General features: G+C 41.5%; 2 protein-coding genes across 8 annotated transcripts in view; both read left to right on the forward strand.

Moving 5' to 3' along the window:
• Window positions 1–19,360, forward strand: part of LPP (LIM domain containing preferred translocation partner in lipoma) — a 175,503-nt gene that overhangs the window by 42,011 nt on the left and 114,132 nt on the right. For 3 of the 6 annotated variants that reach the window (XM_072142548.1, XM_072142552.1, XM_072142550.1), the window contains one exon: window positions 8,606–8,669. The gene's annotated coding sequence lies outside the window, so the exon portion shown is untranslated. The remainder of the gene's footprint in view (window positions 1–8,605; window positions 8,670–19,360) is intronic. The other 3 variants (XM_072142549.1, XM_072142553.1, XM_072142551.1) reach the window with 1 other exon arrangement.
• On the forward strand, window positions 14,788–17,114 carry LOC140122100 (uncharacterized). 2 transcript variants are annotated; one of them, XM_072142542.1, is made up of 2 exons: window positions 14,788–16,416; window positions 16,489–17,114. In XM_072142542.1, exons 1-2 carry the CDS (start codon window positions 14,788–14,790, stop codon window positions 16,789–16,791), a joined length of 1,932 nt encoding a protein of 643 aa, XP_071998643.1. In that variant the 3' UTR covers window positions 16,792–17,114. The 2 variants fall into 2 exon arrangements, with proteins under 2 accessions (XP_071998643.1, XP_071998644.1); XM_072142543.1 differs by having other exon boundaries at window positions 14,788–16,034; window positions 16,284–17,114.

The raw sequence follows: 19,360 nt of genomic DNA on the forward strand, positions 1-19,360 counted from the left end.
GGGCAGAGTTGTGTCCATGCGCTGTACCTGTGGTGCACACTATGACGTGGGCAGTGGCCACACTGCTGCGTCATACTGTTTGCTGCCGGGCAGAGCGCATGGACACGTCTGCTTGTTTTTTTTACACGCAGGGAGCATCAGAAGGTGAGTATGAAAGTTTATTTTTTTTTTTTTTACACTCATAAGCCAAGTTGAGGTTTTCTGCACATTATTTGTGCTGAAAAACTCTGCTTATTCTGAAGTATATATGGTATCTGAATACCCCAGAAAGTAATAAGTAATTAGGGTATGTCCAGAACATGGCTGCTATCTTGAAAGAATTGTTTCTGTAATCGATTGCTGGATCTGAGTTAAAACTTTTGAACCACAAAGGGTTTTGCAAAATCTGATTCAAACAGTTCTCCTTCTGGTTTATAACTTTCTAATCCAATGCCTTCAGCACTATGGACAACATATTTTCCACATGTCTTAAACATCCTAGTCTGTGCACATTTTTTCAGCTTCAAAATTTGGTCATTCCCTTTGTCCTCTATGCACATATTGTATAGGCATTGCGCATCATGTTGGCATATTCTGGGCCAATATACATTGCCTATGTGTTCAGTGGCAGACATAATCTCACAAAAGTGGATACTCCCCTAATGTTTTTGCCAAAATTTTGGTGCATCTTTTCATGGGCTAACACTGACCATAAGACGCTTAACAAAATGTAAAGTAGTTTGTGTTCAGGTTGTATTACAGTATAAATTTGTTGTTGTCTCAAGTAATGCAAAATTCGGCCATTAATGTCTGAACCTGTAACAACAAAAGTTAGTACACTCTAAAGTTAAAATGACTAAATCGTGCCTGAAGTGTTGACATTTTGTGTATTTTATATGCCGTGGTTCCACTTCTCCCTAACTACATCATTGAGCTGGTGGATGTTCGAGACCTTGCGCTTCTCCACCTTTTAAAGCTGCCCGAAGAGTTAATGCTAGAGACTTGCTTAGCCAATATGGCACCTTTTCCCTTAGTTTCTTTAGAAAGGCAGTGGTCTTCTTGGACCTTCTATGTTTGGGGAATACTGCCCAGTGGCCCAGTTTCTGAAGAGAGAGGATCAAGCTCTGCTTCAGTCTTGGTAAATGTTGGAATTCATGGTTTCCTCAATGTCATGTATCCACCACAGCCAGCAGCACTCATGCAGCCTGAAACCATGACACTCCCGCCACCATGTATGACTGTAGGCAAGACACACTTCTCATCTGGTTGCTCCAGCCTCTCAATACATCCAGTGCACACTATCAGGTGCCGCGGCCAACCCATGCTCAACCTCATCACTTGGCTTGAGGGTGGTGTAAATGGGGAGCTAGTTGCAATTCTTGGACTTGCACCAGGAATTATAACTTTTTTTTGTTTGTTTGGGACCCAAGTTTTGGGACGTAATAAGGTATAATAAATGCCCCAAATTGTCATGTTTTGAGTATAGTCCCATGAAAAGAAATACTAAATATTTGCAGAAATATAAATCACTTTTGTGAGCGATTGTATCTCTTGGTATGCAGAAGACTAATATCTCGTAGAAGTATTAGAAAGAGCTTTGAACCTTACAATGAAAAGTATGAGATGTGATGGGACATACCTCCTGTATGAACCGATGTGTTTGATCTCTGATGTATTTAATCACAGATGTAGTGCATTCCTATTAGTACATGTGAGAAATGGCCAATAATGCTGGGCACTCGACCTTGTGAGCAATTCTTTACAGGGAAGTAAAGCAGGGCGAGCCTCACAGGACTTGGACATACACTTGTTATTTTGAGAAGCAGCAGAGCCAAGTGTTGGCTCGGGTTCGCTGAGTACATGGGAAAAACATTTGCATATTATATAATAATTATGTCACACGACGTAGCCGAGTAATTCTTTGTGGTGTGATTGGTTGACTACGCAGTTTATGCTGTTATGAAGCCACAGCATGGCAATGTTTTTAATCCATTATCTGGTCATTCTCTTTAACCCTTTCGTGACTGGAAGTCATTGGTGCCTGAATACCTAGGTCAGTTTTTTCTGTTCTGCTCTTATTTAAATGACGATATGTCTCAAATCGCTTTACATACCAGTATACTCTTTAATTTGTTTTGTTTTCATGACATGTGAGACTTTGTAGAATTATTTCAAGAAGTTTTTTTTTATATACTATTAGTTACCAAATAATTTATTGTGAAAATATTTTGTCAATTTTCCAAATAAATTTTTTTAATACATGGTAAAATTGTATAAACCTTTACCAAAATATGTAAGAAAGTTGTGATGGATTGACACTGCACATATTTATATGTTCAGTGGCAGAGTGTGCATGTACTTTTGCAAAGAGCTGTCTGCAGCTCTGTCTGCTTTGTGCCTTCCGCTGACAGGTTGGAGGGGGGCTTGCTTCAAATGATCAAATCTCCTCCTGAACCTTTAAAGGACACGTGTCATCAGGTCTCTGCAACTATCTTTGTCACTACTACCTGTTGGAGCAACTCACAAGGATCCTATCCCAGCCTTTATCTAGTTAATTCATACATTAATCATTCTAAACTCATCTCTTTTTTATTTTGTAAATGAGGCTGGTCACATGGAGAGAGAAAGTGATGTCACCCGTTACCTCTCCCCTCCTGTTCTCTTATACACATGGATGTATCCTGTAACAGTTGTAGATTTCACACACACAGGCTGTAAGGGACGTGGCCAACAGCACCAGGAAGCACATAAAGAAGTACCAGGAGTGTCATTATACAGGCTGTCAGTCATGTGTATAGGAGTATCTCATACACACACAGGAGGAGCCAGCACCAGGAAGCACGTAGAGGAGCCAGCCCCAGGCGTGTCACATTATTATACAGGCTGTCAGTCATATGTATAGGTGTATCTCATACACACACAGGCTGCAGGAGGCGCCTGCACCAGAAGTCACACATCATTATACAGGCTGTCAGTCATGTGTATTGGAGTATCTCATACAGACACAGGCTGCAGGGGCCGCCAGCACCACTAGTGTCACATCATTATACATGTTGTCAGTCATGTGTATAGGTGTATCTCATACCCACACAGGCTTCGGGGGCGTGGCCTCCAGTACCAGGACGCGCATAGAGGAGCCACCACCATTATCTCCTCATTATACAGACTGTCAGTTAAGCACTGGGGGTGTGGCTGTGCCTCCCACTCATGAATAAGCTAGACAACTGAATATGAAAATGGCTTATTGAACCCATCTAAGTACATTTGCATAGAGCTTTAGGACCTGATTGTTTACAGTTACAAGCCTGTATAAATATATTTAGTTTTGGAGGTTAATTTGCCTGACAGGATACAGCCTAAAATGCCCCTCAGAACACAGCACTTTTTTCCCATTTCCCTGCTCAAATTCCAACATTACAACTGAGCTGGCAGCTTATCCCTCAACTAATTATCCTCCATATAAGAATACATATATATTAGATCTTCCCGGATAAGCCGTCATCCTAGTTCTGCTGCTCTATACAGTAGTACAAGTGCTGCCAGATGCTTGGGAAGTCTAAAACTGTGTACATTATCGGAGCACTGCCAACAAAAGTCTCTGGTATGGGAACACAGAGAGCAGTAATCAAGATACTAACTCTTTATGGCGGCATTACAGAAAGCAAACTATATTCAGTCTCCCCGCCCTTTGCTTACCATATAGCCACCTGTTTCCTGAGTGATGATGCCAGACACAGTGTAGTATAAGACACAGCAATGCTGGTACTTGTAGTAACCTGTCACCACAGTGAAAACAGTATGCAGGATGGTCACCAAGTGCCTGCCCACTTCCAAGAGTTTTTTTCTTCCTCTTTTATGTGTCTTGTTTATGGCAGCCCAAACAAACAGCCCTTTTACCTTTTTTTTTATAGTTTATTTAAAAGTGTTAAAGTGAACCTTTCACCAGGAATGTAATTTTTAGCTGGTTACAGGTTCTAATAGCCTATGCTATGCTGACTTAAAAAGTGCCTTTGTCAGCATTATGAATCATTTCAGTAGTTTGCAATTTATTTTCATTATGGTGAGCATATGGTGAGTCCTTGGAGAAGGAAGGGGGGTCAGCTGCAGCCTGTGTGTGCCTGTGTCTCCTCATGTATCCTTCCTCTCCTCCACACCACCCCCTCCCTCCTCTGGCTGCTCAATGCACATGGCAGGAAGTGGGGAGGAGAGGATACTGACACAGGCTACAGTTGCCATCCTCTAAAATAAACTATTATTAACTACTGAAATTATTTAGAATACTGACAAAGGCATGTATGTAACAATTACCCCAGACCTAGGGACCATAGAAGAGAAAATGGTCCAGTCTTCAGTTCTTTCAAAAGTTACAGGACAAAAGTTTTGTCCTGTAGAGAAACATCAAGCATGTCAGGGTAAGTTAGCATCTGCATTCAGACCTTGGTTTAGTAGTTTCCATTTTTGGAAATAATGGATGTTATTTAAACATACATTAATGGATCCATGTAGTGTGTAATGTATACCTTTAACGTCTCTGTTAAATAAACAAAAAAAAAAACAAAACAAAAAAAAAACTGATACCTTGCTTTCTTCTACTGTCAGTTTTTCCATATTTTATAGTCTTTCAGTCACAAAACAAAAAGAAAACTGATGGATAAGTCATGGTACAAACTGATACAAATCAAGATCATCTGTCGACCATTGAAATCAATGTGTATTATTATATTCTGTTGGAATTTCAGTGTGGAATATCTGTAGCAAATTAGTGTATGATATTTATCTAAACTGACTGCAGAAACAATCCCAGTGTGGAATTTTTAAACCACGACCCAACTGTAGAAAAGTTGGGGCATAAGAACTAGTCACTGAGCAAATTATGTGCTAAGGCCCCATGCACATGCCTGCATGGTGGCAGCCGTGAGCTAGCCAAAACACCGGCAGCTAGCTCACTGCTGCCATAGACATGCATTGAATGCCTGTGCCTATGAGTAAGTGCCCCTGGTTTATCATTATTGATTTAGATGATTTCCTTTAACATCTCTAGGAAGAAATTTTTCATATAGCATAACTGCATTCAATTGTGGTTTTTCTTGTCCATATTAAGGCAAAAATGCAAAAATAAATTGGACAATTTCCTACAGTTTGGTAGGTGCTCTCAAGTGCTATAGTTTATATTTGTGTATGAGTCATTTTATATACGCTGCTTCATTGTTAGTCTGAAGTATTCAGACCCCTTCAAATTTTTCATGTTTCATTGAAGCCAATTGGTAAGATAAATTATTATTTTTTTTTTTTGCTCAGTAACGCACGCCACCCCTTGACTGAAAAAAAAAATGTAGATACTTTTGCTAATTTATCAAACAATAAAAACTGAAATATCACACAGACTTTTTGCTGTGACACTAATATTTACCTCACTTGTTGTTAATTTCCTTCTAATCCTTCCTTAGATGGTTCCACTCCTTTATTGGAGCCCAGCTGTGATTCATTAAACTGACTGGACTTGATTAGGAAGGGCACACACCTGCATATATAAGACCTCACAGTGCATGAATTATGAGGTCTAAGGAACTGCCCAAGGAGGTAAGAAACACAATTGTGGCGAGGCACAAATCTATCCAAACATAGAAAAGAATTTCAGCACTTCTGCCCGTCCAGCCAAACAAAGCAAGTATGGTAGAAGAGCCTTGTTGATAGAGGAAAAGACAAACCCCAAGATCACTGTAGCTGAGCTCCAGAAAGTTACACAAAGTCACCGCTGCCCTCCACCAGTCAGAGCTTTTTGGCAGAGTGTGCCGACAGACGTCTCTATGCAGTGCAAAACATATGAAAGCCTGGATTCCGTTTCCAAAAAAAAAAAACACATAAAAGTATTTCCAGACTATGAGAAATAAGATTCTCTGGTCTGATGAGATGGAGATTAAACTTTTTGGTGTTAATTCTAAGCGGTATGTGTGGAGAAAACCAGGCAATGCTCATCACCTACCAAATACAATCCCAACAGTGAAACATGGTGGCAGCATCATGCTCTGGGGGAGTTTTTCAGCTGCAGGGACAGGACGACTCGTTGTAATTTTAGGAAAGATAAAATACAGAGAGATTCTGGATGAAACCTCTTCCAGAGTGCTTCGGACCACAGACTGGGCCGAAGGTTCAACTTCTAACAAGACAATAACTCTAAGCTCACAGTTAAAATAACAAAGCAGTGGCTTCAGAACAACTTTGTGACCATTCTTGACCGACCAAGCCAGAACTCTGTCCTAAACCCAATTGGGCATCTGTAAAGAAAAAGACATCCACCAACATTCACCATTCAAGCAGAGGGAACTGGAGAGGATCTACAACGAAGAAATCCAAGTTTGAAAAACTTGTTGCATCATTTCCAAGAACACTCATGGTGTGAGATATGGGGTGCAGAGTCTACATTAATGAGCAAAAAAAGAACTTTGTGGTCTTTTCAATTGGCTGCAATGAGACAAGGAGTGAAAAACTTAAAGGGATCTGTATACTTTCCATACCGACGATATACTGTATATACATATATGGACTGGCTTTTGTGCTTCATTAGAATATTATTCAGTATATATATGGCAAACTATTTGTATAGTAACATATACTTCTGTTTATGTGACTTTTAAAGACGTTACATTGTCAGATTTTTTTTTTTTTTTTTGGGTGCCGAGGCTCTACCCGGTGATGCAAATGGTTATTTTTAAGCTAGCAATTTTCGTTCACAAACTGCACCATTATTTGCGTATTTGTGTTCCCTTTTGTTTTGTACTTTTTGTATTTTTTTATTTTAAATAGCCTTCAGTATCCATGACGACTGGACCTTTCACACAGCATTTCTCTAACTCCTTGCGAAATGCTGACAATTAAATATACAGTACTTTAAAGAGATCCATCAATCTTTGTTGTCATGCCAACCGGCTTATATTTAGAAATGTAACAAGTACATGGAGTTCAATTGCTCTTGTACTCAAACATAGATCTGCAGCTATAATTGAATTTTTTTTATTGAAGATCAAAATCCTATCTGAGAAGCACTTGTTTTCGGGAATATTGTCGTCTTTTATTAGGAGGGTTTTTTATTTAAGTAGATGATACATTATGTTCAGCTCAATTCTTTTCTTCATTACCATGGCTCATCCGTTTTAGTTTTTAATTGCTGCGTCATTTGTTTTTTCTGTAATCTCCTGTATATGTATGTACATATAATTTTTGTCTATTTTATGTTCTTAATGGGTAAAGAGGTCATTGTCTATTGTTTATACAACAAATTTCATGTTTCTTTAGAATCTGTTGTAACACATTGCCGACGGCTGACCCTTAGTGATTTGCAGTTGCAGCAAAGTAGATGGCACATGTTGGAAGTTCTGCTTTAAACGATTTAAATGAATGTCTTTAACCTGCAGAATGGCAATTGCTGCTCTTGGCTTTATCTGTAGATTTTCTCCCCATGTGGACTTACTGTACAAACTAATTTGCACATGACAAAAAGTCACTCATAGCCATGTTATGCCAAGTCTACACCTTTATCTGTGATTTCCATCATAGTCTATATTTTAGAAGAGTGTAACGGGAACAAAAACAGAAAGTGAGCGGAACATCTTCTGTTTGCCTATAGACTTCAATAGATTGTCTGTCTGTTGCACTTCTATTATGCTTGTGCTATTATTGACCGGCTGTATCATTACTTTTATTAAAAAGTTTGTCAGAGTGTGTAAAAAACCCATTTGTGGCTGGGAGTGGGCTAGTTAAAAATAAGGAAACATTTTACTTACCTCCATGGTCCCTCCCTGCATCCCACGCTGCCATCTATCCGTTCCGTGCCCCATGTAAACAAACACTGGCATGGAGGCCATGATACGTTCCGCTTTCTGCTGGCCACGCCCACCCGTCCCTATTCCCAACGCTGTATGATGCAGGATGGGTGGGTGTGGCCGGCCGGAAGCTGAACGCAGTATGGCTTCCGTGCCCCTTTTTGTTTACATTGGGCAAAATCAGTTAAGTCAAAAATAAAAATGCTATATAAATGGTATATCGCCGTAACCGTACTGAGCCATAGAACATAAGTAACATGGTAGCTATGCTATTTGGTGTATAAAACACAAAAAAAATTAAAAATCAATTCCAGATTAGATTTTTTTTTATTATTCCAACAATAACAAAGCTAATAAAGGTTAAAATGTTAAAGTTACAGGAATTCTTGAGGGGTCTAGTTTTTAAAATGGAACATGTAATAAGTGGTAGAAATCTTAAGTAACCTAGTTTCATGCTAGCTTATTTACACAGAGCTGATACTGCCGATGATGAGGTGGGGGAAGTATGCAGCAGAGTTGTAGAGACAGAAAGATAAAGTTCTGTAGAATCATATACTGGCATAGGGACTTATGGGGGACGGGGGATATCTTGTACCTCTCTATTCTGTACACCTTCAGCTCTGCTACATTCACAGTCACATGGCCTCCTCCCCTCCCATGAGCACAACAGAGGTAATTATGTGTTCCATACTATTGTTAACCCCTCCCCGCAGGCTTATATTACACAAAAATAAAACCCTGGACAACCGCTTTAAGCTATGCTTAGTCGTGTACTCTTTGTAACAGACTTTATTTTTTTCTTCTAGCAGAAGTTCCGTCATTTCTCCAAGCAGGACACGGGCACCTGTTCAGGAAGAGCATTCCTCAGAGGTATGGAAGAAAATATCCTAACTATCAGTTATTGTCTAATCATTGACTTTGGAACTTTTAGGGTAAAGTCACATAGTACAGATAAACGTTGGATTGTTTGTGTGGATTTTCTGGCAGGAAACTGCTGTGTATTACAGTACCATGATAGAGTATTGCATTTTAGCATGATGTTGAAAAAATTCACAGCGAAAATGCTCACTTTATTTACCCCCTTAATGCCCCTTAAAGACCATCTATTACAGGATTAAGGATTGTGAACCAAGTACACTTACATGCAGGTATGTGCCCCATCTGTTAGGATCAGTTCTTCTTCCAGCTTCTTATTACCTTTTTTTTTTTTTTTTTTTTTTTCTTTTTAAGGATTTCAAAATTATGCAAATGAGCCAGAGGGGCTTCGGGCTCCATGGAGCCTCTATGGAGCTCCTAGGGCTTATTTTACATAGTTTATAAAGTCATTTTTTAGCAACAACAAAGGCATAAAAAGCTAAAAGAACAGATCGTGACAGAGGATGCACATACCTGCATGTAAGTGTACTGGTTTACAATCCTTGATTCTGATGAAAGATTTCCTTTAACAAATTAACCATTTTTTTTGGATGTTTATTGGAAAATTTGAGTTGTAGGTCTGCACTTTTCATAAAATTCTGAAAAATTCGCCAGTTTCCAAATTTTTCGCTTTTCAATCATACCACCAAATAAGTTGACAACTTACATTTCTTGTATGATTTACGTTGAAATGTACTTTTATGTGTTCTCTCATTTTTGAACGGTGTTAGGAGGCTTAGAACTTTTTGGGTTTGAGTTTTTTACATTTTCATGAAAACTTCCAAGAGTCGCGTTCTGAGCGTCCAGCTCAGCTTTCAAGTGAATTTGAGAAGCCTAAATAATAGTAAAACCCCATAAATTACCCCATTACCCAATTACACCCAACGTATGTAAAACAACTTTTAGGAAGTTTGTTAACCCTTTACATTGTTTGTTTTGTGTTTTTTTGGTCAATAATAAAATCAAAATTTATATTACGCTTATACCCAGTACACCATATCTGCTGTATGAGCACCCGGCTGAGCATTGAAGGGAAGGAGTGCCATTGCAGATTAACTTTCTATTGTTCCTTTGTACAGACTATAAAATCTTTTACGTCTTATTTTTTTGTGGGAAGAGATGCACTTTACAGGTACTTAATTTTGGGGCATCTATAGATCAGCACCATGAAAATGTTATCTTTATTCTCCGGGTCACTGATTCCAGTGATGCCTCATTTACATAGTTGTTTTTTTGTTTTAAATATTTTCCCAAATTTTCTAATAATAAAAACAAAAATGGAAAAAATGTAACTTTTTTTCTTCTTTTTAAGTATGTCCCCTACTTAAGGACACCTGGCTTACAGACAACCCATAGTTACAGACAGACCCCTCTGACCTCTGGTGAAGCTCTCTGGATGCTTTACTGTAGTCCCAGTTTGCAATGATCAGCTGTAAGGTGTCTGTAAAAATGTGCTGAAAAAACCTACCTCGGCCTATACACGAGTCTATAAAAATTAAACTTGCATACCTGCCTTCTGGCACTCCGGCTGTTTGGCACAGCTGCCCAATGCTCCGTGCGGCTCTTCTTCTTTCTTCTCTGCTGTATTAGCCCGCAGAGGCGCAGCCATGTGCTCTGCTGCCCAGCACACACTATGATGTGGGGTTTGACGCTGATTAAGTCGAAGTGTGTGCCGGCCGACAGACCACATGGATGCGCCTGTTATAGCAGAGAGTAGAAATATACTACACGGGGCTGGCTGGCTATATACTACACGGGGCTGGCTGGCTATATACTACACGGGGCTGGCTGGCTATATACTACACGGGGCTGGCTGGCTATATACTACACGGGGCTGGCTATATACTACACGGGGCTGGCTGGCTATATACTACACGGGGCTGGCTATATACTACACGGGGCTGGCTGGCTATATACTACACGGGGCTGGCTGGCTATATACTACACGGCTATAACCCACGATTGGTGGTATCTCCAGTTGCGGGTATTAGAGCAGTGTGTCAGCTGTTAAATACAGCTGACAACAGTTATGTATTGCGCTAGTTCCGCTTGTGATATTACGAAGTGCTTTGTGAAGGGGACAAATCCCCATGAAAATTGACCACGTTCTCAGTCTGCTGCTCCACCCTTTCTTGAGAACAGGACCCTTTCTATTATTGGTGGGGGTCCCCGCAGTCCGACCCTCACTAATCAGCTTGTTATCCCCTATCCTGTTGCTACAAGCCCTTTAAATCTGTAATATATATTTATGCAGAGTTTGATGATGCAACCAGTCAGTATGGAATAATAAATAGATTTTAAAATGAGCAGTATGATTATCATTTGCCTGATTTTTACACTATTGAATCTGCGGTGTCGACTTAAAAACTTGTTTTCTTAGATGCAGAAGTCTGTATAAGGTGCGCAACTGGTGTCCGACACATTAAAGCTGAACTTTTTGAGGGGGCAAAAAGCAAAACAGATTTCCCCTCCTAGAATGTCTAGTAGACAACTATTTACTATTTGTAGAACTTTTTTTAACGTTATCTGGATGACCATAACACTGGGGCGAATTGCCCTAAACCAGTAGAATAATATTAGATGACCTGTCTTAGGTGACCCAAATTTTAGGGTAATCTGTTCTCACATGTGTCCTGTTACCTCAGCTGTGAAAAACCCTTCTGTGTGAAGTGCTTCAGTCTGGCGATTGCTCAATCCTGTAGTCATGAATAGTCATAATGTTACATAATGTTACTTGACACTGAAATGTGTTCAGGTCTGAAGCTTGCAGTTTGACCACATTTTATTACTCCAATCGTTTTATTTGGGAAGGGTGTGTAGCTCATGTCACTGTAGATGCCTTAATAAAATTTCTGTTTTCCCCTCTACCCTGTATTTTCCAGTTTTGCACAGGAGTACTGTGAAAAATAAGACTAAATGGTAATCCGGGTTATAAATAGTTTGGCAATCTTTTCTGGCCGGGCTTTCAGTTGGCAGCAGAAGAACCTCAGACCTGGCACTTAGCACAAGTATGTGTTTGTCAAATGTAAAATATGAAAAAATAAACAATTGGAAGATTTCGGTGTCCCTTTGGCAGGAATTCCCAGCTGACTCTGTATTTTGCCATATTTAGATCTAAAAATTGATGTTTTCCATAACGTCCCCCATGACGGCCCACTAGGAGGATGACCCTTGACCTCTGTAGGGACAGGAAGCAGAGAGGTTAAAAGCCTCCCCCCCACATCCTCCCGCCAGTGTCTTCCTGTCCCTACAGGGGTCAGGTCAAGAGAGGGTCTCTCTCCTCCTAGGGGGGGGGGGGGACGTTTTTAAAAAAAAAAAAAAAAAACGGAGAAGGATCTCCATACTTACCAACCTTACCTGGGGTTACGCCGACTGCGGTCCAAGTTCCCCTCCGGACAGATCCTCGGTTAGCCCGGCGGCTGCGGGCTCTCCCTGGACGGTAACATCGTTCCGGCTGGCGTCCTCTCCGGCGGGCTGGTCCACCAGACTCTCGCGCGGACGCAGGGAACTACGTTTCCCAGAATTCCCCCTGTTCGATGACGACTTCCGGTCGCGACCGGAAGTGACCGCGGACCGGGCGCGGGACGCAGTGGAGGCCACCGGCAGGGGGATGGGCTCCCCATGAAGGTATTTAAATCCTCAAAAGCGGGTAGTCAGTTGGTCTGAGGTCTATGACTTGTTTCTTCTTGGCTGGCCGTCCCAGACATCGTAATGGCTGATGAGGCAGACTTGGGCCTACTCCACCCCCCGGTGCACGTGAGTGGTGCTGTATGGCAACATATACAATTGTTTTTTGTTGTGAGCTCCAAGTCATTGTCTCCTTGCCTTCCTTCCCTAGGAGCAAGTTTCTAAGGGGAAAGGCAAGGAAGAGAAATCAGGAAAGTCTGAAAAGAGTAGAGAAAAGCCTGAAAAAAGCAGGATTCCTGTTAAAAAATGCAGTATGTGCTTCCGTACACTACTAGAAGGCTATAAGAAACCGATCTGCAAACCCTGTATCGATGAATTCATGCGGGAGGAGAAAACGTCTTTTATGGACGAGCTTAAGTCCTTTATAGACGAGAAAGTGGTTTCTTCAGTGGCGGCGGCTACGCAGGGAGCCCCCCCACGTAAGAAAGCTCGGATAGTATCGGCTTCCTCCTCAGAGGAAGAAGAGGGATGCATTTCAGACTCTCCTTCCTGCTCTCTGGCGGGAGACCAGGATCATCAGGATCGTGAGCAGGCAACATGCTCCCGCTACTTATTCCAAAATGAGGATCTGGATGATCTTCTGAAAGCTATGCGAGATACATTGAACCTCGAGGACGAGGAACCCCCTCTTTCTCGCGAAGATGAACTATTTGGGGGACTCAAAGCCAGGAAACAGCGTGTTTTTCCCCTCAACGATACCCTTAGGGGTCTAATTAGTCAGGAATGGAGAGACCCTGAGAGAAAAATCGCGGTCTCTAAGAATTTCAGGAAACGCTTAGTCTTCGACCCTGAAGAGTCAAAGGATTGGGACTCATTCCCCAAAGTTGATGTACAGGTTTCCAAGGTCTCTAGGAAGATGGACCTGCCCTTTGAAGATTCGGCTCAGCTAAGAGACCCGATGGACAGGAAATCTGAAGCCCTTTTAAAGAAAGCGTGGGAAACTTCCATGCTAAGCCTAAAGTCAAACTTAGGAGCCACTTCGGTGGCAAGAACACTATATTTCTGGCTGGGGAAATTAGAGTCCCATATCCGGGAGGGTACTCCCAGAGAAGACTTACTGGAAAGCATACCATTGCTAAGATCAGCTACTGCCTTCCTTGCTGACGCATCTGCTGAAGGAATAAGGTTTGCTGCAAAAGAAGGAGCTCTTACCAATGCCACCAGGAGGGCCTTATGGCTGAAACAGTGGAGCGGGGACATCCGCTCTAAATCCAAATTGTGCAGCATTCCTTTTTCCGGGGACTTTGTGTTCGGACCCGAATTGGACGCTATACTCGAAAAGGCGTCTGACAGAAAAAGGGGATTTCCAGAGTCCAAAACAATACCCAAGAAATCTTCCTTTCGTCCTTTTAGGAACACCGGAGAGACTTACCGTGGCAAAGGTAAGCAAGGACGGTGGAGTTATCCCAAAGGAGGAAGGGGAAGGGGTTTCCTTTTCTCTAACCTCCCAGAGGGTCCAGGAAACAAGAAACAATGACGCCAGAGTGGGGGGGCGTCTCCTGGGATTCCTATCCCAGTGGACAAAGGTCACCTCGAATCCCTGGGTACTGTCTATCTTGGAATCAGGCTACAGGATAGAATTTTCATCACCCCCCCCTTCTCCAAGGTTTGTCGCTCCCTTACCATCTCTCTCTCACTCTACACATTCCTTCATTTGGCAGGAAGTATTTCATCTAATCCACATGGGAGTGGTGGTGCCGGTCCCTCAAGAACAAGAAAAATTGGGATTCTACTCCCCGTTGTTCCTTGTCAAAAAACCAGATGGATCAAATCGCCTAATTATCAACTTGAAAGAGCTAAACCGCTTCATCGTTTACAGAAGATTTCGCATGGAGTCGGTAAGAACAGCTACCCAACTTATTCACACAGACTCCTATATGTGCACTTTAGATCTAAAAGATGCATACTATCATGTACCTATTCACCCCTCATCTCAGAGATTCCTAAGATTCTCGGTTCTCTCTCCCGAGGGCTCTGTCTTACACTTTCAATTCCGTGCACTTCCATTCGGTATCTCATCGGCTCCAAGGGTCTTTACCAAGATCATGGTGGAGGTGGTAGCCTTTTTAAGACTACAAGACATATCAATCATCCCTTACCTAGACGACTTGCTAATTATAGGGAAAGACAAACAAAAACTAATCTTGGCAAGAGAGTCTTCCCTAAGAATTTTAACAGAGTTGGGGTGGTTAATCAACCTGAAAAAATCAAGTTTAGTACCCTCCACTCGAAAGACCTTTCTAGGGATCATTCTAGACTCAACTCACCAAATGTCTTTTCTTCCTCAGGAGAAAATATCCAACATAAAGCATCAGATTCGTTCATTCAGACGAAAGGACTCTGTACCAGTCAGACAGGCGATGAAGATCCTGGGGCTCCTCACAGCATGCCTACCTGCAGTCGCCTGGAGTCAGAGCCATACTCGGATCCTTCAGAATTGGATCCTAACTTTCTGGAACAGGAAGTCTTCAGGTCTAGACAAGAAGATCCGGATTCCTTCCTTTGTAAAGAGGGACCTGCTGTGGTGGATGGAATTAAGGAACCTAGAGAAAGGGGTATGTTGGCACCACCTCCCAACCATCACCATAGTGACAGACGCAAGCAGCTCAGGCTGGGGAGCAATCCTTCCTTCCCACTACGAGCAAGGGTCCTGGACTCTAGCCCAAGTAAAAAGCAGCTCAAACTACAGGGAGTTAAGAGCGGTCTGGGAAGCGCTAAGATCGAACACAGCCTATCTGAGGGATCATCATATCCACATTCTCTCGGACAACGTCTCGACAGTGTCCTATTTAAGGAGACAAGGGGGTACAAGATCCCCAGTATTATCGAGTCTGGCTCGTACCATCTTCCAGTGGGCGGAAGAAAACATCCTTTCCATCTCTGCCACTCATTTGAAGGGATCCCTAAACAGAGAAGCGGATTATCTCAGCAGGAGAGAGATCCTACCGAACGAATGGTGTCTCAACCAGGAGATCTTCCTACATCTAACCAGCGTCTGGGGCATGCCCCAAATAGACCTATTCGCCACGAGGGAGAATTCAAAATGCCAACAATACTTCTCTCTGGAGGCCGGCGAGTCCAGAGATCACTTGGACGCGTTCAGCCATCGTTGGAGCGGAAGTCTCATGTATGCCTTTCCCCCAATTCCCCTAATTGCGAGAGTACTCAGGAAAATCTTGCTCGACCGGTCAAGGGTGATCCTGATCTGCCCAAACTGGCCAAAAAGAAGCTGGTACCCACTGTTGAGGTCCCTATCTGTCCAGCAACCTTTTATTCTACCGATTCAGAAGGACCTTCTATACCAAGGTCCGATTTTCCATCCCGATCCAGGAAGACTCCGTCTGGCGGCTTGGATCCTGAGTTCGAGTTCCTAAGGTCCCAAGGTCTCTCTCGGGCTGTAATAACTACGTTGAAGGCAAGTAGGAAAAAGGTTACTTTCGCCATATATCATAAGATATGGAAAAAGTTTGTGACCTTTTGTGGGGCTAATCCCCCCTCTCAGTCTAACCCAAATATTTTACAGGTACTAGACTTCCTGCAAAAAGGACTAGAAATTGGTCTTTCTACTAGCACTCTGAAAGTCCAAATTTCGGCTCTGAGCGCATTCTTCGACCATCCCCTGGCGGACCACAGGTGGGTCAAAAGATTTATTGCTGCTGCAAATAGAATTAGGCCTCAGATTCTGAAGCGGGTTCCCTCCTGGGATCTCTCCCTGGTTCTGGATGCTCTCTCCAGACCTCCCTTTGAGCCTTTAAAGGACGCTAGTATAAAAAACTTAACTTTAAAGACTTCCTTATTAGTAGCTGTGACTTCAGCTAGAAGGCTGGGGGAACTCCAAGCCATTTCTATTAGAGAACCCTATATGTGTATTCTCCCTGACAGGATAACTCTGACTCTGGATCCAAGCTTTGTTCCCAAAGTGGCGTCCAGGTTTCACAAAGATCAAGAAATAATTCTTCCATCATTCTACGGGAATCCTTCTTCAAGCAAGGAATTGGAGTGGCATTCCCTGGATGTAAGGCGCTCGGTCTTAGAGTACTTAAAAGCTACAAAACCCTGGCGCAAGGATCACAATCTCTTTGTTCAGTTTCAGGGGAAGAACAAAGGGGTAAAGGCATCCAAAACCACGATCGCCAGATGGTTAAAGACTGCCATAGCCTCTTGTTACACAGAACAGGGGAAGGAAGTTCCTCCTAACCTTAAAGCCCATTCCACCAGAGCCATATCCGCCTCCTGGGCAGAGAAGAGGGGTGCTTCTCTTGAACAAATCTGCAGAGCTGCCACCTGGGTTTCTTCATCCACCTTCGCAAAACACTATCGGCTGGACTTACCCAACTCACAGGATCTCGCCTTCGGTCAGAAAGTTCTCCAGGCTGTGGTCCCACCCTAACTCTACTAATTTTGTAGATCTCCTAGTGGGCCGTCATGGGGGACGTTATGGAAATTGTGAATTAGACTCACCGGTAATTCGGTTTCCATCTAGTCCTCCATGACGGCCTATATATTTTTCCCTCCCATGCTTCTTTCACTTTATTGAAAATTCTGTATGTGATTCAAACAAGACAGAATAAAAATATGTTGTATCTTCCACCGGTGTAGTTATTTGGTAGACACTGGCGGGAGGATGTGGGGGGGAGGCTTTTAACCTCTCTGCTTCCTGTCCCTACAGAGGTCAAGGGTCATCCTCCTAGTGGGCCGTCATGGAGGACTAGATGGAAACCGAATTACCGGTGAGTCTAATTCACAATTTCAGAGCTATTTTGCGCCCCAGCTTTCTGTCTCCTCTTGTAAAGGTGACTATGTGTTCTTTCACAGTTCATCATCCCGGTTTTGCCTTTATACACAAGCCACAGTGGAAGCAAAAACGTGGTCAAGTTTTCACAAGATTTTTAGCAGGCATTTTTCAGAGGCTTTATTTAGAAAGTTTATTTGAGCTGGGGTACTCCACCCCTTTCACTGTGAATTTTGGGATGTGTTTCATTATTCAGATAAGTTGGTTTTATAGATGGCTCCAATTGTGACTTTTATACTCCCTAGAAATAGGAGCACAGTTTATGATGTATAAGTTATGTTGAATCTTTTTACAGAATGCGATCACTTCTCACTACACCTTCTGTACAGTAACCCGATTTCTACAAATCCGATACCTTGCATGAATTTTCACTACTTTATCTGGTTTATTCTATTTCTTTTTAAGACTTTTTTTTTAATTTCAGTTAAGACATATTTGTATCAGTTGAGTCTTATTTGTCTCCAATGGGACAAAAAAAGTTGCAAAAAGTAGCAGAAGAGACCAATGAATGAATCCCCCCAAAATGTTCATTGTGCCTAGCAAAGTCACCATGTAACCAAAGTTATGTTAAATAAGTGACTGGAAAAAAAAATGCTAAACTATTATAGGGTTGGTACCATTATGTGTGAATTCCTTATATCTTTGGAAGCCTTTTGAGGAAAGTTAACTATCCATACATCTATTGTTCTTCCATCTGTAAGCACAACTTCTACCATCAAAATAAAGTATGGTAAACCAGGGACACTTACTCATAGATATAGACACTGTGACTGCTGTAATCAACTTTTAAGATTATGCTAATTAGCCAGAAGGGCTCTGGGGGTGTTTCCAGTGCCCCTTCATGCTGTAGCTTCACAGGCTTTTACCCTGTGCAGAAGCCTGCCTGCCTGCTGTTATCTCATACAGTGGAAGGGGCAGAAGGAGGCGCGAGCGAAACTTTAAGGGATCATAACCAGGTATAGTATTTAAGTGCAGCATTTTAAGCATCTATCTTTTTTTATCAATCCAGTGTCATCAGAGATATTGATATATTTATTTTTTAATTTCATTTTTAGATTTAACATTTTTACATTTTTACACATTTTAACACACCATTTGTTTCTGCTAGAAAAAACATTTTATCCCTTTTTTTGACAGTCTTTCACACAATTGTTGAGGTTCATGATTTGCAATGTCTTAAAAACATATTTTTCAAGTAAACACTGAAGATGAACACACTGAATAGAAGAATCACAGCTCATTGGGGAAGCATTCTGAGCATATGCTGAAGCTGAACCTTTTTTGTAATGAGCATTAGAAATTCAAAAATAAAATGTGATAAATTTGAAAAATGACAAGAAGTTCTGAAATATGAAACTGGAATATGTGAGGTATATGCCTGTAATATCACATGCTTTGTGTTTGTGTGAAGGGACATACCCGGGCGTAATTCCATTAAAATCAAAGGCCAAGAAATAGAACGGGTGAGCACCTAAAAGTACCTTGGCATAATCGTACACAACAAATTAGAGTAAGAGGCGAATAGCGACAAAGTATTAAAAAAGGCTTCTTCACGTATGTACTTTGTCAGGAAGCGCAAATCCTTCCACATCTCCAACAAGTTCCTGAGAATGTTGTACGTGTCCACAATAGCCTCCATCCTAGTATGAAGGAAAGCGACAAAAATATATTCGCCAAAGTCACCAAAAAGGCACATAGCATCACAGCTGAGTTGCTAATACCATTCAAAACATGCAAATTTGTGGCGATCACATCAAATAAACACCACTCCTTGTTCCTTATCAACTCCACAGTTAATATAAATCCTATATAAAGTGCAATAGAAATACTTCAAAATATCAGTGAATTTATTTTTGTTTTATATGCAGCTCTCTTTTTATGTCTGTTTACTTATTCAAAATTAGATGGGCCCTGCAAATGTATGTATTTAGGACTTTGGTCTTATTCCCTATTAGTAGCCGAGGGAGCGGTAGGCTTTTATTTTATGCGGGTAATGTGTTGTATAAAAAACAAATGACTACAGGAGCAGAGGTTCTCTAATAATAATAATACATCTTTATATAGCACCATACTAATATATATATATATATATATATATATATATATATATATATATATATATATATATATATAATATTATTATTATTTAAAAAATATATATGTATAT

The sequence above is a fragment of the Engystomops pustulosus genome, chromosome 3, assembly GCF_040894005.1.
Source record: "Engystomops pustulosus chromosome 3, aEngPut4.maternal, whole genome shotgun sequence".
In the NCBI taxonomy this organism is placed as follows: domain Eukaryota; kingdom Metazoa; phylum Chordata; class Amphibia; order Anura; family Leptodactylidae; genus Engystomops; species Engystomops pustulosus.

Coding starts and splice junctions, on each gene's coding strand:
- LOC140122100 (XM_072142542.1), top strand. CDS start 14,788: ATGCCTACCTGCAGTCGCCTGGAGTCAGAGCCATACTCGGATCCTTCA. Junction 16,417..16,488: donor TGGAGTGGCATTCCCTGGAT/GTAAGGCGCTCG, acceptor CTCTTTGTTCAG/TTTCAGGGGAAGAACAAAGG.